The 16,955-nt window shown below is 47.5% G+C and overlaps 1 protein-coding gene across 1 annotated transcript in view; it reads right to left on the minus strand.

Moving 5' to 3' along the window:
- Positions 1–16,955, minus strand: part of PRPF8 (pre-mRNA processing factor 8) — a 34,394-nt gene that overhangs the window by 10,449 nt on the left and 6,990 nt on the right. The window contains exons 14-28 of the mRNA XM_054459736.2: positions 16,641–16,770; positions 16,053–16,249; positions 15,595–15,801; positions 15,300–15,463; positions 15,020–15,146; positions 14,727–14,919; positions 14,259–14,446; positions 13,548–13,786; positions 12,840–12,986; positions 12,451–12,661; positions 12,177–12,293; positions 1,042–1,289; positions 747–926; positions 406–541; positions 128–297 (exon numbers count right to left, since the gene is read on the minus strand). Coding sequence (XP_054315711.1) covers positions 128–297; positions 406–541; positions 747–926; positions 1,042–1,289; positions 12,177–12,293; positions 12,451–12,661; positions 12,840–12,986; positions 13,548–13,786; positions 14,259–14,446; positions 14,727–14,919; positions 15,020–15,146; positions 15,300–15,463; positions 15,595–15,801; positions 16,053–16,249; positions 16,641–16,770 — 2,654 coding nt within the window. The remainder of the gene's footprint in view (positions 1–127; positions 298–405; positions 542–746; positions 927–1,041; positions 1,290–12,176; positions 12,294–12,450; positions 12,662–12,839; positions 12,987–13,547; positions 13,787–14,258; positions 14,447–14,726; positions 14,920–15,019; positions 15,147–15,299; positions 15,464–15,594; positions 15,802–16,052; positions 16,250–16,640; positions 16,771–16,955) is intronic.

Raw genomic sequence — 16,955 nt, forward strand, 5'->3', positions numbered from 1 at the left:
ATCTCCCAGCACACTGCTGACCTCCTGGAGGTGGCTGTCTGGGAAACACCACAGGAAATCACAGATGCACACAAGAGATGAGCTCAAAGGGTTGTGATAGGTCCCTCTAAGAGAGGAGAATCCTCACCAGAAAAGCCCCTCCCAGGTAGGGAAGTAAGTGCCCTTAAAGAGTGTGTGTTCCAGAATGCCTTCCACACCGCCCAGGGCCTGGATCATGTCTGTACGGTAGTTGTTCAGGTTCCAGAGCTTCCCATCATGCCGCTGGTGTGTCCACCAGAACGGATTCTGCTTCAAAACCTAGATGGCAAGGCAGGCATGGTCAAGCTTCTGGGTGCCTATTGCCCCAAGTTTCCGGGATAGCCATGGATTTTCCTGACTCAGGGAAAATCTCCTCCCTCCACATACCTGATACTGCTTAAAGTCAGTTCTGACACGCCAGCCCTTATCATAAGCCAGTGTGTGCCGGTCCTTCTGGAAGAGGGTATTGATTCGAGGAATGCCACGATCCCATGAATCTTCTAGGTCTTCTAAAGTCAGGCGTCTTCCAAAAAAAGAAAGATCCAAGTCAAAACGCGATCTCACACGAGGAGCTCAGCACTCCTTCCTGGCCAAAAATAATTAGGGTCAGTAGAACCAGCCTTCTCACCTCCATACAACCGTGCCACACTCTGGCCCTGAACTCCACATGGTTCAAAGGCCACCACCTGCCCCAGCCCCAGGGCTGGCATGCTCTCCTAGGTGCCCACCTGTTCTGAGCAATGGCCTCTTGCCTCTTGAGTGCGTACTCAGCCCAGACCCGCTGAGAATCAATGAACTCGCTCTCCCATGGCTGTATGTAGCGGTACAAGTTGGGGATGAGCTGGTCTTCTTCATGACTCATTCCTGAACGAAAGTGTGTGATGCCTACATCTGTCTGTTTGGACCACCTGTTTGGGGGTACAACCAAGATGAGAGAAAAAATAAAGCCTAAAACTAAAGAAATACCCACTTCCCTTAGGGCCTGAGCAATAGGGTTTAGAAACACATTTAACTGGGCTGTACCTGAGGTCGGACTGGGGGATGAGCACATGGCCCATTGAGAGCATGCCGAGTCCACCCAGCTCCTTAGGGGTGTAGAACACAACCGGGGGGAACCGACTGGGCATCTTGGAGTTGAGTCCAATCTTGATACGTGTCTGGATCTTGTTCTCACACTTTACCAGTAAGTCCAAGAGCTCTTGGGTGTTCACCACAGCCTCCCGAAAGTATGTCATAAGGCCAATGAGAGCTGTATTCCACTTATTCACAATCTAAAGATAGTAGAAAAAAAAGTAAATTACAGATGAGCCGGGGCAGGGAGGGTGGAGACTACTTGATCCAGTTAGTTTTATCCCTACTACTCAAGAAAGATTTGAGTTCAACATCATTAGTCACTAGGGAAATTCTGCAAAACCACAATGAGGCTGGGAGTGGTGGCTCATGCCTATAAACCCAGCACTTCGGGAGGCCAAGGTGGGAGGACTGCTTGAGCCCAGGAGTTGGAGACCAGCCTGGGCAACATGGCAAAACCCTGTTTCTACTAAAAATACAAGAATTAGCCGGGTGTGGTGGCAGACGCCTGTAATCCCAGCTACTCAGGAGGCTGAGGCAGGAGAATCACTTGAACCCGGGAGGTGGAGGTTGCAGTGAGCTGAGATCGTGCCACTGCACTCCAGCCTGGGCAACAGAGTGAGACTCCATCTCAGGAAAAAAAAAAAGAAAATGGTTTTCCTGGGGCAGGCATGGTGGCTCACACCTGTCATTCCAGCACTTTGGGAGGCCGAGGTGGGTGGATCACTTGAGGTCAGGAGTTCAAGACCAGCCTGGCCAACACGAAACCGTCTCTACTAAAAATACAAAAATTGAACCCAGGAAGCAGAGGTTGCAGTGAGCTGAGATCGCACCACTGCACTCCAGCCTGGGAGACAGAGCGAGACTCTGTCTCCAAAAAAAAAAAAAAAAAAAAAAAAAAAGCACACCAGATGGAGCTATACAAACTAGTGAAGAACACCAGAAATAGTAAGTATGTGGGTAAAATGCAAAAAATATTTTTTCTCATTTTGCAATTTTTACAAAAAATGAAGGCTGTTCAAAGCAAAAAGAGTAGCAAAGTATTATAGCACTTATAATACATGTACAATTAAAATGTTATGACAAAAATACTACTAAGAGTGGGAGTGGAACTTGAAGTGTATTATTCTAAGGTTCTTGTACTATATGTGAAGTGATCCGTAGTAGACTAATGGTCACAGTAGATCACTGTAAGTGAGGGATGTATACTGTAAACCTTAGAGCAAACAATAAGAAAAAAACCATGTAGCCAAATAAGTGAAAAGTGGAGATAAAGTCACAAAACAACTAAATTCCGAAGAAGGCAGGACAAGAGAAAAGCAGAAAAAATAATTAAAAAAAAAGAATGAGACGGTAGATTTAAACTGAGCTACATTGCCACACTGATAGTTACATTAACCTTAATTGAGGTATTTAGACCATTTGTAAGGCAAACATTGTCAAATTGGATTTAAATAAAAAGGTCGTGCATGGTGGCTCACACCTGTAATCCCAGCACTTTGGGAGGCCGAGGCGGGCCTCGCGGTCAGGAGTTCGAAATCTGCCTGGACAGCATGGTGAGACCCCATCTCTACTAAAAATACAAAAATTAGCTGGGCATGGTGGCGTGCGCCTGTAGTCTCAGTTTCTTGGGAGGCTGAGGTAGGAGAATGTCTTGAACTCGGGAGGCAGAGGTTGCACTGAACCAAGATCATGCCACTGCACTCCAGCCTGGGCAACAAAGGGAGAGACTCCATCTCAAACCAAAAAAAAAAAAAAGATATCCAACTATATGCTGTCTATAAGAAATAAACTTTAGTTACAAAGACACAGATTAACAGTAAAAAGATGGAAAAATACACTTATGCAAACACAAAACAAAGCTGGAGTGGCACTACTGATATAAGACAAAGACTTCAGACCATGGAATGCTATCAGGAATACAGAGGGATATTTGATACGATAAAGTAGTCAACTTGTTCAGAAGACCTAATGATCCTAAATACATTATGTAACTAATAACAGAATTTCAAAAATGATGGACCTGAAAGACAATAAACTCACAGCTGTAGCTGGAGCTTTCTCTCAAGCAAGATAGCGTGGGTCTTGCTCTGTTGCCCAGGCTGGAGTGCAATGGCACCATCTCCACTCATTGCAGCCTCCACCTCCCAGGCTCAAGATCTCCCACCTCAGCCTTCCAAGTAGCTGGGACTACAGGCGTGTACCACTACACCCAGCTAATTTTTGTATTTTTTTGTAGAAATGGGGTTTTGCTATGTTGCCCAGGATGGTCTTGAACTCCTGTGCTCAAGCAATCCACCAGCCTCAGCTTCCCAAACTGCTGGGATTACTAGAGATTTCTAATATTCCTCAGTAATCGATAGAAGTATACAAAAAATATCACTAAGGATATAGAAGGCTTGAGCAATGTAACCAATTGACTGTTTGTAAAACACTCAACCTAACAATAGCAGAATACAGATTAATAGATATTTTCCAGCACACGTGGGACAGGCACCAAGATAGACTGTATGCTAGGACATCAAAAAGTCAGCCTCAGTCAGGTGCAGTAGCTCATGCCCGTAATCCCAATTCTTTGGAAGGCTGAGGCAGGAGGATCGCTTGCACCCAGGCGTTTGAGTCCAACCTAGGCAAGAGTGAGACCCCACCTCTAAATTAATTATTTTTTAAAAAAATCTTGATACATTTTTTAAAACTAAGATCACATAGAACATGTTTCCTAATCATAATGGAATCAAAGTAGAAACTAATAAGGGAAACCCCCAAATATGTAAACAGCATAATTTGAAACAACCTAAGGTGAAATATGAACTCATAAGGGAAATTAGAATATACTTTTAACTAAATAAAAATGAAAACACAACATATTAAAATGTGAGGAATGGGGCCAGGCACGATGGCTCATATCTGTAATCCCAGTACCTTGGGAAGCCAAGGCGGGTGAATCACGAGGTCAGGAGTTCAAGACCAGCCTGGCCAACATGGTGAAACCCTGTCTCTACTAAAAATACAAAAAAAAATTAGCTGGGTGTGGTGGCAGGCATCTGTAATCCCAGCTACTTGGGAGGCTGAGGCAGGAGAATCGATTGAACAGGGTAGGCGGAGGTTGCAGTGAGCCGAGATCGTGCCACTGCACTCTAGCCCAGGCGACAACGTGAGACTCCGCCTCAAAAAAAAAAGGGAGGAATGCAGCTAAAGCAATGCTGAGAGGAAAATTTACGGAAGTGAATAATTCTACTAGAAAAAGAGAAAGGTTGGCCAGGCACGGTGGCTCACACATGTAATCCCAGCACTTTGGGAGGCCAAGGCGGGTGGATCATGAGGTTAGGAGATCGAGACCATCCCGGCTAACACGGTGAAACCCCATCTCTACTACAAAAAATTAGCTGGGCATGGTGGCGGGTGCCTGTAGTCCCAGCTACTCAAGAGGCTGAGGCAGGAGAATGACATGAACCCAGGAGGCAGAGGCTGCAGTGAGCCGAGATCACACCGCTGCACTCCAGCCTGGGTGACACAGCAAGACTCCGTCTCAAAAAAAAAAAAAAGAGAAAGGTCAGCTGGGCACGGTGGCTCATGCCTGTAATCCCAGCACTTTGGGAGGCCACGACAGGTGGATCACAAGGTCAAGAATTCAAGACCAGCCTGTCCAAGATGGTGAAACCCTGTCTCTACTAAAAATACAAAAAAAAATTAGCCGGGCACGGTGGCAGGCACCTGTAATCCTAGCTACTCGGGAGGCTGAGGCAGGAGAATCGCTTGAACTCAGAGGGTGGAGGTTGCAGTGAGCTGAGATCGCGCCACTGCACTCCAGCCTGGGCGAGAGAGTGAGACTCCATCTCAAAAAAAAAAAAAAGAAAAAGAAAAAGAAAAAGGTCCAGGCCGGGCGCGGTGGCTCACACCTGTAATCCCAACACTTTGGGAGGCCGAGGCAAGCGGATCAGGAAGTGGTCAGGAGATCAAGACCATCCTGGCAAACACGGTGAAACCGTGTCTCTAGTAAAAATACAAAAAAAAAAAAAATTAGCCGGGTGTGGTGGCGGGCACCTGTATTTCCAGCTACTTGGGAGCTGAGGCAGGAGTATGGTGTGAACCCGGGAGACGGAGCTTGCAGTGAACCGAGATCGCGCCACTGCACTCCAACCTGAGTGACAGGGCGAGACTCCGTCTCAAAAAAAAAAAAAAAAAAAGAGAAAGGTCCAAAATTGATAATCTAATCTTTTACCTTAACAAACTAGCAAAGGGGATGGCTATGATAAGAGAAGAAATCAATGCAAAAAGGCCAGGTGTGGTGGCTCACACCTACAATCCCAGCACTTTGGGAGCCCAGGGGGGTGGATTACCTGAGCTCAGGAATTCAAGACCAGCCTGGGCAACGTGGCGAAACTGTCTGTATCCAAAATACAAAGAAAAATCAGCCAGGCATGGTGGCATGTGCCTGTGGTCCCAGCTACTTGGGAGGCTAAGGTGGGAGGGTCTCCTGAGCCTGGGAGGCAGAGGTTACAGTAAGCTGAGATTGCGACACTGCACACCAACCTGGGTCACAGAGACCCCATCTCAAAAAGAAAAGAAAAAAAAAATCCACGCAATAAAAAAGAGAAAAACCATAAAAATTAATGAAACCAAAGCTGTTTCTTTGAAAAGCTCAATAAAACAAGATAGCAAACCACAAAATACCAAATGATATAGTCAAGACTTTAAGGTAAAAAATGTCTTCTGAACAATTATTGAGGTGAAAGAGTGCATTGGCTGGAGTTACTATAGTAATCTGCCTTGAGCAAATAGTATTCAGACAAGCAAGGAGAAAAGACTACAGGTGAGATAACAGCTCAAACCCTAATACAAAAGCTAGACTGAGCATCTCGCATATCCACAGGATGAGACAACCAGGCAGATCTACAGAAAGGAGGGGGGCCGGGTGCGGTGGCTCATGCCTGTAATTCCAGCACTTTGGGAGGCCGAGACAGGCGGATCATGAGGTCAGGAGTTCGAGACCAGCCTGACCAACATGGTGAAATCCTGTCTCTACAAAAAATACAAAAATTGCCCAGGCATGGTGGCGGGCACCTGTAATCCCAGCTAATCAGGAGGCTGAGGCAGGAGAATTACTTAAACCCGGGAGGCGGAGGTCGCAGTGAGCTGAAATTATGCCACTGCACTCCAGCCTGGGCAACAGAGCAAGACTTCGTCTCAAAAAAAAAAAAGAGGAGGGCCAGGGGCCAGGATGGGCTAGATACTGGGGTAAAGGCAAGTGGACAATTTCCATTAGGTTTAGTAAATTCTCTTGACTGCACTTGGAATTGCTGATGTGTGTAATGGAACACAGTATTTCTGTTGTAGTTAACAGTGCTCTATCCCTGAAGGGCAGGAAGCATAAATTCCTGAGGAGCCCAGTGTTCCTTTACTAAATAGCAGAAATTCCTGGGGGATAAGGGGAGGCAGGAAGGAAAACAATATTTACTCAGGTCTACATGTACTAGGTACCATGGTAAGAAATTTATATATATTATACCTCTTATGTCTTCATAAAAAAACAAGTTATAGAACTTGCCCATGACATAGCTTTTTTTTTTTTTTTGAGATGGAGTCTCACTTTGTCACCCAGGCTGGAGTGCAGTGGCGCAATCTCAGCTCACTGCAACCTCCACCTCCGGGGCTCAAGTGATTCTCTTGCTTCAGCCTCCGGAGTAGCTGGGACTACAGACATGTGCCACCACGCCTGGCTAATTTTTGTATATTTAGTAAAGATGGGGTTTCACCATATTGGCCAGGCTGGTCTTGAACTCCTGACCTCGTAATCCACCTACCTCGGCATCCCAAAGTGCTGGGATTACAGGCGTGAGCCACCGCACCCGGCCTATTTACTTATTTTTAAATATAAACGGGATCTTGCTATGTTGCCTAAGCTGGTCTCGAATTCCTGGGCTCAAGCAGTCCTCCCACCTCAGCTTCCAAAAGTGCTGGGATTGCAGGCATAAGCCACCGTGCCCAGCTTTATCAAGCAATTTATCAAGTAATATGGCTTACTAAATACCCCATTTCATTTAATTCTCACAAAAACTGTCTGAGCTAGGCCATATCAGTATCCCTATTTTACAGATGAGGGAACTGAGGCCCAGCATAGGCAATTTTCCCAAGATCCCAACTAGTAATATGACAAAGGTATGATGTGAACCCCATCTGACTCCAGAGCCTGTGCTTCTAACCACTATAGTTAACTGCATCCTTACCCTCTCAGACACTCCTCAACTCCTCAGCCTCTAACTTCTTATATCCAGTTCCCTGATGCCTACAATTCTTTCCCAGGCCAACGGCCTCTTCTGCTCTCTCTCCTCTCCCCTCTTCCAGGATCTCAATGGGGTCCAGCATTCTTTTTTTTTTTTTTTTTTTTTGAGACAGAGTCTCGCTCTGTCACCCAGGCTGGAGTGCAGTGTCGCGATCTCAGCTCACTGCAAGCTCTGCCTCCCAGGTTCCTGCCATTCTCCTGCCTCAGTCTCCCGACTAGCTGGGACCACAGGTGCCCGCCACCATGCCAGGCTAATTTTTTGTATTTTTAGTAGAGACGGGGTTTCACCGCGTTAGCCAGGATGGTCTCGATCTCCTGAACTCGTGATCCACCTGCCTCAGCCTCCCAAAGTGCTGGGATTATAGGTATGAGCCACCACGCCCGACTATGTCCCGCACTCTTAATTCCCTTGCATTCAATCCCTTACCACTCTACAACTGTCTTCTAATGGAGCTCTGTTCCTTAATCACCAGTGTAATCTATCCACCTTCTCCATCCCTGTCACTGAGTAGCTGGGTGATTCTGGGAAAAACAAATGCTCAGAGTTGTCTTCCCAAAACCCACCTGAGCTCTCAACACAGCTTCCAATCCCTCTCAGTTTCTTCAGCAATCATCATCATACCCTAATACCATCAAATTCACTACGCACAACTCTTTCCCCTAACTCCAGCCCAAGCAAAGCTGAAAAACTCAAAATCCGGTTATAGCTTCCCACTAACCTCATCTATATCCACATCTTTCCAGACGTCTTTCCTGTTAGGTTCAGAGGATTTTTCCTCTGCTTGCTCTTTATTCTATCCCTAGTGAGACCCTCTGCACCTCTGCTCATCAATTACCTACTTTTCTTTTCTTCGAGATGGAGTCTTGCTCTGTCGCCGAGGCTGGAGTGCAGTGGCATGATCTTGGCTCACTGCAACCTCCACCTCCTGGGTTCAAGCAATTCTCCTGCCTCAGCCTCCCAAGTAGCTGAGATTACAGGCACCCACCACCATGCCAGGCTAATTTTTTTATTTTTAGTAGAGACGGCGTTTCACCATGTTGGCCAGGCTGGTCTCAAACTCCTGACTTGGTGATTCGCCCACCTTGGCCTCCCAAAGTGTTGGGATTACGGGCGTGAGCCACTGCGTCTGGCCAATTCCACACTTTTCTATTGTACACTCAACTGCTACTGGGCTCCTTAATTAAAACATACTCAAGTCACTGTCATTCAAAAACACCTGCACTGACTTACAGCTCCCTCTAGGTGGCATCTGATGTCCTTCCTTCTCTTCAACTGGCAAACAGATTGTCCTTGCTGTCTCCACTCACTCACTTCCCATGAAGCCTCACCCACTGCCATCTGGCTTCCATCCCTACTATTTCTGTAACAGCTCCTGCTAAGGTCACCAATGACGTCCTAACTGCCAAATCTAATGGATACTTTTCAGTCCTTATCTAACCAAAATGCTCTTAGGCAACTGACACTGCTAAGCATCACCCCAATTCTGGACACCTGTTCCTGAAAGCCTTGGTTCCAAGACCCAGCCCTCTCCCACAGGTTCTGGCCACACTTAATCTTAGTATTCCCCACAGTTCCAAATTCTTCCCTCTCCTCTTCTCACTCTACATTGTCCCCGGGTGATGTCACTCATTCTTGAGCTTTTGACCTTTTGTGGATAGGCTCCTAAATCTACATCTTTAATCCAGACCTGTTCCCCATGCTTCTTCAGATTGCTACTCACCTGGGAACCTCTAAGCTATCCCTGACTGCTCTTACCTTTCTAGTTTCATTTCTCTCCCTGGAATGTCACACTCATACTTTTTAAATCAAATCTAACAGATCATCAATTAAAGAGGCACCACTAAGGGAGCAGAAGGAATAGGCAATCTATACACGTGTATTTATGTACTTAAATATGTATCTTGGAACTGAAGAAATAAGGTATAAATAAATACCTGGGGAAATCTCCATCTGAATGTTCTCAGGAACTTCAAACTTCATATATCCTAAACTAGATTTATCTTCCATCCTAAACCTGCTCTTGTTCATGTAGTCCTCCAGTTGGTGGCACTAACATCCACCTAGTCACCCATGCCAAAATCTGCACATCATTTTTGACTTTTCTTTGAGCATCCCAGGACCACAAAGTTCTGCTGATTTTATCTGCTAACTTCTTATCAAATCTGCTCCCCTCTTCCGACCTCTACTTTCAGTGCTCTCATCATTTTTATTGATTTATGTATTTTTTTGGAGACAGAGTCTCACCCTGTTGCCAGGCTGGAGTGCACTGGTGGGATCTCGGCTCACTGCAACCTCTGCCTCCCGGGTTCAAGCGATTCTCCTGCCTCAGCCTCCTGTGTAGCTGGGATTACAGGTGTGCGCCACCACGCCCAGCTAATTTTCATATTTTAAGTAGAGATAGGGTTTCCCCATGTTTGTCAGGCTGGTCTCAAACTCCTGACCTCAGGTGATGCACCTGCCTGGGCCTCCCAAAGTGCTGGGATTACAGGTGAGAGCCCCTGTGCCCGGCCTGCTCTCATCATTTTTATCTGGACTTCAGTGGTCCCCAAACCTGGTCTCCCATCCTATCCTTTCAGGTCCATCTTTCTCACAGCTGCAAGAGTGAATCATCTAACACAGAAATTTGACAAAGTCTACATCTGTAGTGTGGGAAGTTAAAAAAAAGAAAAAAAAAAAAGAAAGAAAAACAAATCTGACAAAGTCACTCTGTGCTTAAGACCCTTACATAATTCTTCCTAAGGTGTGCGATGCCCTCCGTGATATGGTTCTCCACTATTTATCCACCCTCATCTCTTAACATTCCCAATTCCACAATTTACTCCAACAAACCTTGAACTTTCCATGGTCCCATGTACACCAAGCTAGTTACCATCGCCACACTTCTGGCTAAAGGAATGCTCTCCCTCACCTGTCTCATCACATGCTACTTCTTTCAGGAATCCTTTCCTCTTCCACTTCCAGACTGGGCTAGAGCAATCACTAACTCTAGTGCTCTCACTGATTCCCAGATACAGGTTAATCTAAAACCCAGAATGCTCAAAAAGCTGAAACTTTCTGAGTCCCAACATTCTGAGCACCAACATGATGCTCAAAGGAAATGCTCATTGGGGCATTTCAAATTTTGGATTAGGGATGCTGAATCTGTAAGTATAATGAAAATATTTCAAGGCTGGGCACGGTGGCTCACACCTATAATCCAGCACTATGAGAGGCTAAGGCAGGAGGACTGCTTGAACCCAAAGAATCCGAGACCTGCCTGGACAAGAGAGTGAGATCCCAGCTCTACAAAAAATTTAAAAATTAGGCCGGGCGTGGTGGCTCACACCTGTAATCCCAGTACTCTGGGAGGCTGAGGCAGGCGGATCATGAGGTCAGGAGTTCGAGACCATCCTGGCTAACACGGTGAAACCCCTTCTCTACTAAAAACACAAAAAATTAGCCGGGCGTGGTGGCAGGCGCCTGTAGTCCCAGCTACTCAGGAGGCTGAGGCAGGAGAATGGGGTGAACCTGGGAGGCGGAGCTTGCGGTGAGCCGAGATTGCGCCACTGCACTCCAGCCCGGGAGACAGAGCAAGACTACGTCTCAAAAAAAAAAAAAAAATTAAAAATTAGCCAGGCATGGTGGCGTATGCACCTGTGGTCCCAGATACTCGGGAGGCTGAGGTGTGAGGATCACTTGAGCTGCAGTGAGCTATGATAGCACCACTGCACTTCAGCCTAAGTGACAGTGAGACCCTGTCTCTAATAAAAATAATGAAAATATTAAAAAAGAAAATCTGAAATCCAAAACATTTCTGGTCCCAAGAATTTTGGATAAAGGAAACTCAACCGTAATGCAATAGTTCTAAAACATAATAGAACGTATCCTTAACAGACTTAACTAAAAAAGAGAAAACATTTCTGCGCACGCAAATGCTGCACATTTAGAGATATGAAGGTCGGAATGCAAGAAAAATGTTATAGCTAAGAGTTACTCTAATGGAAACCAGAGTAAGGTAACTTTTTTTTTTTTTTTTTTTTTGAGATAGAGTTTTTGCTCTGTCGCCCAGGCTGGAGTGCAATGGTACGATCTCGACTCACAGCAACCTCCGCCTCCCAGGTTCAAGCAATTCTCCTGCCTCAGCCTCCCAAGTAGCTGGGATTACAGGAGTCTGCCACCAGGCCCGGTTCATTTTTGTATTTTTAGCAGAGACAAGGGTTCAGAACCACATTGGCCAGGCTGGTCTCAAACTCTTGACGTCAGGTGATCCACCAGCCTTGGCCTCCCAAAGTGCTGGGATTACAGGTGTGAGCCACCGCGCCTGGCCGAGGTAACTTTTTAAATTTTGGGAAAACTTAAATATACGTAGTTCAAAATTCCTCAGCTTTTTCTTTCTCAATTCCAGTTGCCTTCACTGGGCCTCCGAAGGTAAGTAAAGGAGAAACGAACCCTGAGATGCCTACGAGAGCTGCTTTTTCACAGGTTCTCTACGCCACTGGTTAACATGACTTAGATAAGCCCCCGAGAAAATGCAAAAATAATGCTTTTCTGTTCAAAATAATAAATCCAACTTTTATTCTTGCCTTAATTTAGAATCATCACAACTCCACAAGAAGGAGACTATAGAATTTCTACAAGGAATGCTCAGAAAATAACTAGGAAGTGACCTGACGTACTATAAGCCACTATTGCACAGAGCATGGAAACTGGCACACTAAGCAAAGAGGAGAAGGAAGAAGCCAGCAGGGGAAGTAGTGAAAGGGATGTGAAATGAGCAGAGGACAGCAGAGGACAAGAGGGAAGCCGGGGATGACGGCCTTGTACCTTGGTGAAGGTGGTGGAGCCAGAGGCCATGAGAATCTGACGCACACGGTTGTGGAAACGCTGCATTGACTCATCATCCACACGCAGGAAACACTGAGCTGTGCGCTCCTTAGTAACCTAAACCACAAAGTCAAGGTTAACTTGTCTGAGGAACTCCCATAGAAGCAAGAGCCAACTGTGCCCACACTCAGCCTTTCCACCCAACAAGGCTCCGGTGACTGACCCAGGAAGTGCAGGCGCGCTCATGTCACTCCCAGCCCCTCCCAGGCTGTACCTCATTCTGCAGGTTCCAGACCCCGTCCTTGTGGGTGAACTCCTCATAGCTGGTGCGGCACTTAGGCAGGATGCGGCACTCGAAGCCACACATGTTGAATAGCAGGTTGGGGTTGTCCTTACTGTACACAGACACGAAGCTGTTCTCCCACTGAACTGTAGTCACTGACCGTGGCAAGCGGTTCTTGATGTCCCAGAATACTGCCCGGCCTCTGCCCACAGAGAACACACGGTCACATCAGTTTCTTGGAAGGAACTTCCCTTCAAAGGCCAACTGATAATATCCTGACACAGCCACGCCTCTCCCACCCAGGACACAGCCTCAGGTATGCCCTCTCTGGGCCCTTAGCCTATGTCCTTCCAGCTCACACAGCCCCAACCTAGACTCACAAGTTAACATCATGTTTCATGAGGCGCATGCGGGCATCTCGGGGCCAGCACTTCTTGTTATTATAGCCAACGATGTTTTCATTGTTGGGGTCAGGGTGCTCTGTCAGGTAACGTTGAATCAGGTCCCGAGCCTCATCTGCTGTGAACCTACACCAGACCAGGTACATTGCTGAGGCCCCAATACACTGAGATTTGGGACACCCACGAGTCTTCCAGCTCCATAGACGGAGACCCCACCCCATCCTACCCCCACCCTCCCCGGACTTCATTCCATTTCATTTATTTTTATTTTTATTTATTTATTTTTTGAGACGGAGTCTCGCTCTGTCCCCGGGATGGAGCGCAGTGGCGCAATCTCGGCTCACTGCAAGCTCCACCTCCCAGATTCACACCCTTCTCCAGCCTCAGCCTCCTAAGTAGCTGGGACTACAGGCGCCTGCCACCACGCCTGGCTAATTTTTTGTATTTTTAGTAGAGACGGGGTTTCACTGTGTTAGCCAGGATGGTCTCGATGTCCTGCCCTCGTGATCTGCCTGCCTTGGCCTCCCAAAGTGCTGGGATTACAGGCGTGAGCCACCGCGCCCAGCTGCTTCATTCCATTTTAAAGCCCCAACAGCAGTTAAGTCCACTCAGGTACAATAGCTGATTTCAGAGGCAAAGCATATGCCTCAGTACCCTGCAGGGCTAGGAATCCAGGAAAGCCCTCACCTGAAAAAAATATGGATGCGATCAATGTATCTGCAGAAGAGACGGATGGGGTGGGCAGCCTCAGTGGCTATGTCCTGGAAACTGAGAAAGTCATTTGGCATCTGAGGGGGCCCAGCCATCTCACTGGCCCGGTGCAATCCCAATACAAGCAAATCCATCACCAGGCCATAATACTGCACGATGAATGAGGCAAACTGCAGGCCTCTGATGATCCCATATGAATTTGTATGGTTCATGTCCTAGAAAGAAAGAACTATAATTCTTAACAACCTGAGCCATGTCCCAGGATTCTCCAGGGTCAACATCTTTTGTTCTCCCCTCAGCAAATTCTATTTCCCCGCTCCTCGCCGAGGCAGAGTTGTGCTCAGTCACCCAGGCTGGAGTGCAATGGCGCAATATCAGCTCACTGCAACCTCCACTTCCCGGGTTCAAGTGATTCTCCTGCCTCAGCCTCCCGAGTAGCTGAGATTACAGGTGCCCACCACCACACACAACTAATTTTTGTATTTTTTTAAGTAGAGACGGGGTTTCACCATGTTGGCCAGACTGGTCTCGAACTCCTGACCTCGTGATCCGCCCGTCTCAGCCTCCCAACGTGCTGGGATTACAGGCGTGAGCCACCGCACTCAGCCTCCTCCTCAGCAAATTCTGAGTCAGTGGGCCAGACAACCACTCCACACACGATTCCGTGCTACTGCGCCTGAGACACACCTTATAGTTGATGACAACGTTGTTCTTGGCTGTCATGTAGTCGGCTATGTTGTGGTCCACGATGAGGCGCAGCAGCCTATTGAGCAGGGTCAAGTCGATCTTCTCATACATCTTCTCAAAGCGGGATTCTAGCATGACATTGCACTCGCCTTCACTTGTCTCCCACACGTCCTGCAGGTTATTGATGCCTGAGGAATAGCAAGGCAGGTCTCCAGCAGGTTAGAAATCCTCTTTCAAGACTAGCCCCACAGTAACTATCATTACCTTCCATAACCAATCCCACTACGATTCCACGTATTCATCTGGATTGCTTTGACTATGGGCTTTTCCTCAGTTTAACATGAACACTACTTCCCTTTACTACCACACATCAAGAGAGTAAACCAATCATGCTGCCCAGATGAGAATTGTGACGTAGAACTAAATTCCTCCCCCGTTCCTCACAGGGCAATCTCAGGAAAGTTCTACCTTGACACCACTTGTAAACAAGCAGCGGAGGCGGTTCTGTGTCAGCAGGCTTAATCCAGGGTGGGAAGAGGCGGCGCTTGTCGGCTTCATACCACAGGTACTGGTCCAGGTAGGCATCAGTTATCTTCTCCAGGGGCTCAACGTCATATACCGGAACGAGGTGGCTATAGAGATCCATGAACTCAATGCCCACCTGTGGGACAAGGAGGCTGGTTCACACCAATCCACCAATCACCTGAGGCAACTGCTACCTTTGGTAGAACCAAAAAGAAAACTTGGGAGGCCTCACTCACCTCTTTGAAGGCTCTCTGTGTGAGGAGGTGACGCTTGATGCGGGACAGCGCCTCGTGGGGGTTATCATAGGCCTGCTCGATCAGACCTAGCTCCTCCCTCTGAGACTGGTTCAACCGAGACTTCACACTGACAAAAGCAATGGGAAGGGTGAATGGGAAAACTAGGAGGAAATAAAACCAGAAAAGACTGGGGCTACACCTTCTTTCTTTGGACTCTGAGGATGATGCCATTCCCTGCTGTCACCTTCCCAAGCAGGAACCTATCTACCCTACTACTCACCTATAAGCTTCCTTGAGCCGCTCCAATGCCAAGATGAGCAACTTGGTGTCATGCTTATAGGAGAGTGGGGGGAATGGGATGGGTGAGAACCTGCGGCTTTCCAACCAATGCACCGTGGTGGTATATACTGCCACTGCTTCCTCCGCTGTGATGTAAGGCCCATCCTGCAAGGTGGACATGCAATTAGCCTCCCGCTACAGCCCGATCCCCCCACAAGGTTCAGTCACAACTCTACAGCCCTCCCTCCGGCCCACTCCCCCACCACTCACACCCAGCCCAGCCCACTCTGCCCAACCTTCAGGTAGTTGTGCTGCCGCTCCTGTTCTGCCTTCAGATAGAGCCGGGTGAGGCGGCCCAGATTCTTTTTACAAACAGTCTTGTCCACAGTGGCCCCTCGGCGGATCCGTTCTCGGTTGTAGTGGGCAGTGTTGGTCCACCAGTCAGCCTTGGCCTTCACATATCGAAGGATCATATTCTCTATGGGCGTCGGCAGCCCAGGGACCTAAAAGTCCAAAAAGCACAATCAAGCCAGGATCAAGCCAGGTACTGTGGCACACACCTGTAGTCCCGGCTACTCAGGAGGCTAAGGAGGATCAGTTGAGCTCAGGAGCTTGAGGCCAGCCTAAGCAACACGGTGAGCCCACTCTCTAAAAGGGAAAAGAAAAGAGATGGGAGCCAGATAGCCCCCTAATGATTCCCGAAGTGGTAATCCTAACTTAAAGACGGATGTTCACGCCTCCAAGAGACACGCACCTTCCAGGGAATGTTGGCTTTCCAGCAGCGCCAGGCTTCACTGAGGTGCTGCAGGATTGTCCGGGCCTTGTTCTGCTTGATCCCCTCAGGCATCATGTCCAGAATATCATGCATCACAGCTGCCCGCAGCTCAAGGTCAAAATGTGATTCCACTCGCTGCTTTGTTACTGTCTTTGCCACCCCCTTTGAGTGTCGACCTGGAAGTAGAGTGTCCCAAGGGGATTACAAGGAAGATTCCTTGCTTTCAGTAAGAGTCTCTACCTTCATGCTCCTCACTCATTATGGTTATTAATAAAATTAGGTATTAATAAAGCGTCCCTGTGCCCAGCATACGCAAAAAGACGAGCTACTTTAAACATTCACAACTATGCTTCTGAGGAATTTCCACTCCTGCAAATGCATGACTGCCTCTCAAGGCCCCAGAAGGAAGCCCAAGAAATAGAATACTAGGTCAGACTCATTTGAGAACTGGACCTAAAGGCAATCCGGTAGGAAGAGTGCTCATAGAAGAGCAGGGAACAGACTCAAACGGGGCAGGTACCTTTAAAGCAATAACAGGAGAAGCTGGACACAAAGAAAACCACTCACCTTCAAACTGCCGGGCCAGGAGGTTGCCCAGCCATCGCTCCAACAAAGGGGTAATGCCACGCATGAAAAACAGCCAGACTCGCCAACCGGCAGCCCAGAAGCCACAGCCAGGACCCTTCCCTACAGGGCCCTATGATCCCAAGCAGAAGTTAACAACACAAGTTAGCAATGCATTTAAACAACAAGAGAAACCTGGGCAGAGGTGGGACACGTATGTATAATATAGAGGAATATATGTATGGCAGTAAAGGGGTAAAAAGAAAAAAAACTCTGGGACCTCAACATCTAAAACAAAAGGGTAAATGAGAAACCTTA

Source organism: Pongo pygmaeus, chromosome 19 (genome assembly GCF_028885625.2).
Source record: "Pongo pygmaeus isolate AG05252 chromosome 19, NHGRI_mPonPyg2-v2.0_pri, whole genome shotgun sequence".
Lineage (NCBI taxonomy): Eukaryota > Metazoa > Chordata > Mammalia > Primates > Hominidae > Pongo > Pongo pygmaeus.